Source organism: Asparagus officinalis, chromosome 5 (genome assembly GCF_001876935.1).
Source record: "Asparagus officinalis chromosome 5, Aspof.V1, whole genome shotgun sequence".
Lineage (NCBI taxonomy): Eukaryota > Viridiplantae > Streptophyta > Magnoliopsida > Asparagales > Asparagaceae > Asparagus > Asparagus officinalis.
The window spans coordinates 71,036,360-71,045,097 of NC_033798.1; the positions used below are offsets into that span (position 1 = coordinate 71,036,360).

The 8,738-nt window shown below is 38.0% G+C and overlaps 2 protein-coding genes across 2 annotated transcripts; one reads left to right on the plus strand and one right to left on the minus strand.

Moving 5' to 3' along the window:
- On the plus strand, positions 1-870 carry LOC109841983 (the record flags this gene model as incomplete). The annotated part of the gene is made up of 3 exons (XM_020410906.1): positions 1-51; positions 151-483; positions 580-870. Coding segments are annotated over 3 exons (501 nt in total), but the record flags the coding sequence as incomplete, so codon positions are not given.
- LOC109843793 (cingulin) lies at positions 1,440-8,031 on the minus strand. The gene is made up of 3 exons (XM_020412755.1): positions 7,223-8,031; positions 3,561-4,247; positions 1,440-2,260 (listed from the first exon to the last, which is right to left on the minus strand). The coding sequence occupies exons 1-3, from the start codon at positions 7,646-7,648 to the stop codon at positions 1,667-1,669; spliced, it is 1,707 nt and encodes a 568-aa protein (XP_020268344.1). The 5' UTR covers positions 7,649-8,031; the 3' UTR covers positions 1,440-1,666.

Genomic DNA, 8,738 nt, shown 5'->3' on the forward strand with positions numbered 1-8,738 from the left:
CCCTCTACCGAGTCGTTGATTGTTGGGAAGCTCGACGAGCTCGACATCCGAGTGAGCTCTCCATCTCTTTCAGTCATCATAACATTAATCAACTTAGAGTTATTTGCAGACGTGCATCACTTATGATCTCTTCTTGTTGTTTGATTGCAGCTGACGCAGCTTGAAGAGAAGCAATCTCTCCCGGAGAGCTATTTCGCTGCAGATCTTAGGCGTGCAGCGGTGAGCAAGTCGCTGACTTCAGCCCTCAAAGACGTCCGGCTCAAGGGTTCCTTGATGGACCGGGTTCACTTACTCGAGTCAAGAATCCGGCAACTGAGCTCTGATTTGGACCAGGGAAATGCAGATCCTTCTTCTTCGTCGACGATGAGCCAAATGAACGAGAATGGACCGGAGAAGAATAAGAAGAAGATGAATACATTGAGCTCGAGCAGAGTTGTGGGAGCACCGTGGAGAGAGCTCAAAGGTCACAAATCCAAATCAAAGGTGAATGTATTCCCATTGATTTTGTTTTTGCAATACAAATACAAGTTGTTTAGTTTGTATTGTGATGTGCATGAATGAATTGCGTTAATGTTGAAGGATTCGAAGGAAGGGATCGAAGCCATGGAGAAAAGAGCGAGCGCAGTGTGTCGCAATGAGAAGAAGAGGAAGAAGAGAGCGAGAATTTACAAGAGATGGTTTCCTGTGGGATGCTGAAGGCTGATGCTGTTCTTGAGATGCTCTAGTTTTTGCTTTTGCTTGTCAATGTATGCCCGCAGTAGGCAAATTTGTATGCCCGCAGTAGGCAAATTTAAGTCTTTGTTGTTTAGATCTCTTATGTAATAGGAATATGTATTGGTATTTTCATGAAATGAAATGAAACCTATTCTTTCAGTGAGATTTCTTTCGGTGTTTCGGTAAATGGTGTCTAGAATCTTACTAAAAGATTCATTTGATTCACTAACCCTTTTGAAATAAAACCATACAAGTAACTCTAGCGCTCGAGAACAATGGAGGATGATTTTAAAGAGCATCGCACCACAAGAGGCTATTGAGCAGAATACTGTCAATACGAAAGGAAAAATCTCTATTACGATATTGCACAAAATTTTATTGAAATTGAACAAATGTTACCTACGTACCAATTTCGAATCATGCTGGCAAAAGAAATCAAATTACTTCGTTCAAACATAAATAAAAACAGAAAGATTTCAAAGAGCATCGCACCACAAGAGGCTATTGAGCAGAATACTGTCAATACGAAACAAGAAATCTCTATTACAATATTGCACAAAATTTTATTGAAATTGAACAAATGTTACATACATACCAATTTCGAATCATGCTGGCAAAAGAAATCAAATTACTTCGTTCAAACATAAATAAAAAACAGAAGATTTCAAAGAGCATCACACCAAAAGAGGCTATTGAGCAGAATACTGTCAATACGAAACAAGAAATCTCTATTACAATATTGCACAAAATTTTATTGAAATTGAACAAATGTTACATACATACCAATTTCGAATCATGCTGGCAAAAGAAATCAAATTACTTTGTTCAAACATAAATAAAAAACAGAAGATTTCAAAGAACAGTCAGCCGCCAAGAGGCACAGAAAAAAAAAACAATTATTCTGCAAAATTTTCAAGGGGCATCACCACTCATGTACATATACCGACTAAAGTTATGACTCAACATTTGTAGAAAGATTGAGTGAAGAAGCCATCTTGGCTAATTGTTCTCCTGCGAGATTGGTTATCAATGATATGGAAACAGAGTGCTCCAAGGCATTCCCAATATCCTCAGGCTCAAGATCATAGGTTTCTTGAAGTTCCCTTGCTTTGGAATCAGCAGCTTCAGCCTCTTTCAGTAGACTGTCCCCTTCTTCTTCATCACCCATTTCGAGAGCTGCTGATCTCTCTGCCCTTGCAGAAGCAGCAACTAGCCGAAGCCTCTTGCAACCTGCCATAGCCGCCTCTTTTTCTTTAAGTAAGATCAGGCCTTCATCCTCCTGTATTTTGTCAACTGTGTCTTTGATATCTCCCTCTAACTTCTTTAGGTCTAAAACAGATTTCTCTATTTTAGTTTCCAAGCTTTCCTTCTCCATGTTCAGTGCCTTAGCCTCAGCAGCTATCCGCCCTGCTTCCTTGAAATTTCTTGCAGCAGCAGCAATTTTCTTTTCAGCCTCCAGCTCAGGCCCCCTTTTCTCGATGAAGCCTATTCTTTGGTTATATGATGCAATTTCTTGCTGGATACTCACTCTGTTTGACGATAGCTCCTGAAGAAGATAAGCAGAATATGATCATAAGTCATAACATAACATACTAGTAGGATTAAGCTGGTTGTTTCGACTATCAGGTGTTACAGAAAAAGCAAATATACTGAACTTACTGACTTTGGTCATAGGCTGAGTCACATGATGATTCTTAATTTGGGGCCTAAGACAAATTTTTCCTTAATAGGAACTTTAAGGATGTATAAAAGATACATTTAGCTAAGGTCAATTACAACTGACCCCTACACATCTTCACGTTTTGAGGTCATGGCATTATATCCTCATTTAAAATATCACTAAATGCATCCTTTCTAGTATAAAGTTGTCATTCATCCACTACTCTCCCATTCGACTTCACAGACTTTTAAATATCAGAAAATAACCCCTATCTTTTGACTATCTACTACAACTTCATTGCATAACTACTTCATGAAGCAGCTAAAAAAGAGTAGTAGCCAACAATATATTAGTATGATTAGGCAGTGGCCTGACCCACGATGGACGGATGGGCTTTGCTATAAACTCGTCTAAAAAAATAAAGGGAATAGCCAAATGGCGCTTGAGTATAACCAAAGCTTAGAGGCAGAACTGGTTTCATAGAAAGTCATTTAAATGGAGAGTAGCGAATTGAAGAGGCAATCAGGTCCTGTTTATATACATATTGGTTAAACATAAAGCATAAATTCTAGTTTCCATGAATCGGTAATTTATGTAGTACAGCATTTGACCCCATAAGGGCACAGGTCGGATTCATATCAATGAGCTCATATCGTTCACGAGTTAAACAGGTTTATGTGCTGGTACGAGCATGTATCCATCAATCAATTGTAAATGAGTAGTTCACTGGTCTGAGAACATATTGTTTCCAAGCTCTAGCTAAGAACCTTAGGAGGTAACCCTATGATTGGTAGACAAACATGAGCGTCTTGCATGGAAATCCCCCAAATTCTTGAAATAAAGGCATGACCAAATATGCATATTTCGAACTATATATGTATGTTGACCCATATGAGTATGTGTATATGCTCACATGGATATATCAAAGCACGAAGTTGTCTAGAGCTTATGAGGTGAATAGCACATCAAATTCTTGTTGGGGAAAGTGTCCTACAAATCTTAAATTACTTAAAACTTTACCTAACTTAACTTATCCTATGTTTACTTAACTTCCCTTTGCTAGGGGCAAATACAAACAGGCCCTTAGGGTAGAGCTCAAAAGCAAAGAAGGGAAATTGCTTTTCACAGACGAGGAATGAACTATTTCCTTGAACCAGTCATCTGAATTTTCAAGATAGAAACAAACCTGAAGAGTAGTTCTGGCAGAAGAAATCTGTTGACGAAGTATCTGAATTTCTTCCAAAATCCTCTCTTCAATCTTTGCGAATTTGACTTTATCCTCTCTGGATTTCAGAATTGAGGATGCCAAACTCTTTCTCAACCCAACCCAATTTTGACAGGTTCTGACTTCATCCAAAGAAACACTGGCAAGTTCCTGAAGGCTTGAACTCTTCTGTTGTGCTTGCAAAATGAATTCATCAATTTCCTTCTTTTTAGTAGATAAGGCCTCATGTTCAGACTCTAGCTTTGAGAGAGACAGCTGAAGGTTCTCATGCTTCATTTTAATATTTTCTTGTGTCTCATGGAAATCAGAGATGACATCAGAAATTTTCTTCTCAACCTTTTGGATTTGAGAATCATTTTCAGCAATCTCTGCTTCTTTCAATCTTACCAATGCCAATAGCTGATCCAACTCCTCTGAAAAAATACCCTGTTTTGTTCTCAATAATTCTACTTCTTTCCTGTCATCTTCAACCAAGTGTTCGATGGAATTTTCCAATCCTGAACGTGCTTCGGACACAAGTTGTGATTCAATGCCCATTTCCATCTTGTTAATCTCCAAAAGCTGCATTGAGGATTCCCATTCTCCTATTTGTTTTGAAGATATTTCTTCTGCTCTTCTAAGAACTAAATCTGCATGATCAGTTGCATCCTGCAATGTTGGAGTTAGCAACTGTAGGTAAAGCTACATGATAATGGTTATTTTTCTTTATAAATGCACATGAAGCACAGTGAAGACTATGAAACAACATCCTTACCAGGGCTACCGGGGATAAAAAAAAAACTTTATAACACAAGAAAAAGGTATATCTACAATAATACCAGTGTTTACATATTGATTGTCAAGCATACATTTTCATCAGCATAACAGAATACTAATCAGTTTTTTTAGAACATTCGCAAGCCTCTAAGGTTCCGAAAAGTATAACTCACAGGATCATCGTATAGCAAAACTAATAAGCAGGACATGAGGTGCAAAGTAGTGTTAGGGGTTTTAAGTAGTTGACTTTTCTTTAGGGTTGAGAATGCACTACATTTTATTCTAAGCTATCTACAAGCAATTCTCTTTTTATATTTTTATCCTAAATCAATTGTAGACTCATATAACCTTAATGAGTCTAATGATCATATCAAATGATCGTTTTGCCCTTGGTGGAGCCATGAAACATAGAATTATTATGTTGCCGGACTTTTGAGAATCTTCTAGTCATTTTGGATTGTCTACAATTCCATCTACTATCTCATCAAATTATCAGGAACTAAAATGCCTTGAAGGACTTCTGCTTACTATGCCAATATGTCTATCACAATATCATAAAAATGCTAGAATGTTCTAAGCATCCAAAGGGGACCTAGTGTCTCCTAAAGTTTTCAATATTAGTTATCAGAAGTATATTGGACAACCAAAATTCATATCGAGTCCTGGATATCGGGGATATATCGGGATAAGTAGTAAAAATCGGAGTGGCATATTGGATGGTGAGCATACACAATATAATGTCTTAAAATGTAATATAAGCACATTTAATGAAATATCGAGAGAGGATCTTCGAGAAAGGCCATCGACCGAGGTCTTTCATTGAGAAATTTGTGAGTGATTTGGGGAGAGAATTGTGGAGGCTGAGAGGATTAGGGTTACATGATCAGTGGATATGGAATAAAATAGGATAATACTGTTTTTGTTTAGTGGATGCAAGTCGAGTATGGAAAAAGTTGTTTTTCTCCAAACCCAAACCGGTTCACTTAGAATATAAATTGTGAAAAATCGAGTGATTTTTAACCCACGAGAAATCGGCCACTTTATCGGATTTACACTGATATATTGAGAAAAATCGGTCAAAAACTATATATGATAAATTTTTGCAAAAATCATATCGGTCATAGTCCAAACCTTATATATCGGCGATAAATCAATAAAATTGGCTGGTTTTTAAAACATTGGTGTCTCCTAGACGAGCACATGAGCTACCTATGCGACTAGCTAATTGCCTTGAGTGCTAGTCTGTTTAAGTAGCCACTCAGGCTTCTTCATCATACTAGCCTAAGTAGAATAGACATAGATAAGAGACACGATAAACAATAGGATGCAAGGCACGCCGGTTCCTAAAAAAGCAGTGCATAACGATATGGCTTTGAAATATATAATGATAAAAAAGAGTTTACATGCATATGCACACATACACATTTTCATGCATCCAAGAGTCCGAAGAATTATTTCTATAAAACAAGTATTGATCAGATATAGGCTAGGTTGCATGGGTACGGGTAATAGTGCGGGTATGGGTATGGGTACGGGTACGGGACATATGACAAATTTGTAAAAGGTAGGGTACGGGGACACGACCATATATATGCAAGTTATGTATATTTATACGTATTAAAATTAATAATTTACATAAAATCAATATTATTTTTTCATTTACATAAGTTCAATATACAAGAAATACATGTAAAGTGTAGAATATACATCCAGGAACTGTATGAGGAGTGTTTTAAATTAAAACATGTATTATATAATTGAGTATACGCCCGAATAAACATATACATATATTCAAGAAGTTTCCAAGAGGCTTGGGTATAGGTACGAGTACGAGTACGTGTCGGGTATGGCTTTCTAATAGAAGTACACATGTAACGTAGAATATATGCTAATTAGCACTTAAGTACTTTATAATTTTCTATACTTTCCACTTATATACCCTCACTTGTTTTTGGCAGCACTTATTACCCTAAAGTTTTTAAAATTCACTTTAATACCCTAATTTTAGTTTAAACATACCCTAATTTATTTACACTTACCACAATTCTATTTTTAAATAGAACTATGGTAGATTTAAAAGTAAATTCAACAAATAAGGTAAAAAAAAAAGCTTATATTGTTAAACCTACCATAAATCTATTTTAAAACAGAAAAATAGTAGGTTTAATAGTAAAATCAACAAACATCAAAGGTTTAAAGGTAAAAAATTAGCTTGTGAGTATATAGGAAAATTCGAGGCAAAATTCTCACATTTGCATAGCAAAATGTATTTAAGTGCAAATTTTAAAAACTTCAGGGTGCGTAAATGTTACAAAAAAGAGAGGGTATATAAGTGCAAAATAGAGGAAACTATACGGTAATTCTTCCTTTGCTTTTTGAGGAATTGGGATGAAAGAAGAATGTTGTTTTCATTGCTCTTGCACCTTTTGTTTATATGTCCCACCTTCTAAAACAAGTATACAATCCACGAATACATAGAAATGAAATAATCATGTTCATGAGGTCATTTATTTGCATTGATTGTTTCCTTCAATTGCAAACCTTTAGCTTTGGGATATTTCTGTTTTTTCGACTGTTGACTTGCGTAAGCTAGAAATTTCATGCATATTCATTAATTTACCTCCAGTTATACCTACATTCTCCATGTTGCACAACGCATCTGATCTTCTAACTGGTAGATAACATTCTAATGAATCACGCCTAAAGTATTTCCACCTTATTGGGTCAATAATTTCTAGTTGGTAATAAATATTGGCTGTTGAAGTTGTAACACTTAAGCAGAACATATGCATTCGTATTTCACAAGAAAATAGAATCAACCACAAACTCTCCAAATTTCTTAACTTACAATGCTCACATCTCCGTACCTTAGCAAACTGTTCAAGCAGTGCAGCTCCTTCCTCCTCTGCAGCAATCTGTGATTCAAGAACGTCCTGCATCTTCGAATCCACAGCATCACAATCCAACTCCACATCTCTCAGTTCACCCAATAACCGGTCCTTCTCCTTCTCCTTCTCCGCGAGGCTCTCACTCACCCTCTCTGCTCTCTCGAAATCCTCAGCTTCACAAGCTTCCTCCAGCTGCCTTTCGAGTTCCTTGTATCTGTCTGACGCCAGTATCACATTCTCCATTGCCTTTTTCCGCCTCCTCCCGAGTTCCTTCCTCTGCACTGAAACCAGCGCTGCGGTCCCTCGAATCTTGTCAAGCTTTGACGAGATTCGAGCCCTGACAAGCTCCAACTTGTCCTCAACGGGACCAACGGCCTCTTCCTTGTTCTGTTCCTCTTCGACCATTGCAGCAGTTCCAGTGACCTGATCTTCGATAACTCCGGGCAAGATCTCACCCTTGGCCAACTGGGGCTCTTCGGTTCCGGTGGTCTCGTGGACTTGATCCCGGGGAACCTCCGGCAAGATCTCTTCTTTGGGCAATTGGTCATCTCGGGGTTTGATTGGGACCGGAACTGGGAGGGGAGAGGAATCCTCGAGAGGAATGGAATCACGAGCGTAGCCAATTCGGACGGCGCGCTTCTTCTTCCGGGAGATTTGGCGGCAAGGGGGATGGTGAGAGTTGATAGGGCTAGGGCTAGGGCCTGGTTCGAGGGGTTGGGGCTGGGATGGGGGTTGGAGAGTGAGATCCGAGAACAGATCTTCATCGAGAGGACGGGATTGAGGATCATGCCCTCAAACAGGGAGCCGCCGGCGAAGTCATCCTCGGCTGACGCCATCGGAGTTGAGACGTCAACGAGCTGGCTATTTGCAGCAGAGAATAAAGACGACGACGTTGATCGCTGCTGCTGACTCCGACTACAGTGAACTCCCAAGCCCCATAGATTTTCTTGGATTTCACTTTTATTATTGTTGGCTCAATTGCACTAAAATACCCTATAGTTTTCCCTACTTTGCACTTACATACCCTAACTTGTTCCCTGGTTACACTTACGTACGCTAAAAGTTATTATATTACTACTTTATTACCTTCAGTTATATGCCAACTTGACGCTCTTTTTAAATTCTCTGCGACGTTGAAATACTAATTTTAGATCTTTTTATCCTTGAATTTTGTTAATTTATTGTTAAAACTACTGTAATCCTTCTTTTAACTCTAGCATAAGTCTATTTTAAACTAAACTAGGATTTTGATAGATTTAACAAGAAATATAACAAATGTTAGGAGTTAAATAAAACGGTCTTAAATTAGCAAGCGATTATAAAAAGAATTATAAGATTAATAGAATTATAAAAGGAAAAGTTAGAAAAATAACCAAAATTAATGTGATTAAATGGGTGAATGCCGGATGTGTGCCTTAGGAGGAGGCTGGAGAAGGGCAGAAAAAGGATCAAACAGGCGAGGTTGGAGGAGAAAGGAGGGGAGGAGAGACAAGAA

What these genes read in the sequence shown, in the direction of transcription:
- LOC109843793 (XM_020412755.1), bottom strand. Translation starts at nt 7,648, where the DNA reads ATGGTCGAAGAGGAACAGAACAAGGAAGAGGCCGTTGGTCCCGTTGAG. An exon ending in TGCTTGAACAGTTTGCTAAG is followed by an intron (nt 4,248 to 7,222) that starts GTACGGAGATGT and finishes CCAACATTGCAG; the next exon opens with GATGCAACTGATCATGCAGA. An exon ending in CTGCCAGAACTACTCTTCAG is followed by an intron (nt 2,261 to 3,560) that starts GTTTGTTTCTAT and finishes TATCTTCTTCAG; the next exon opens with GAGCTATCGTCAAACAGAGT.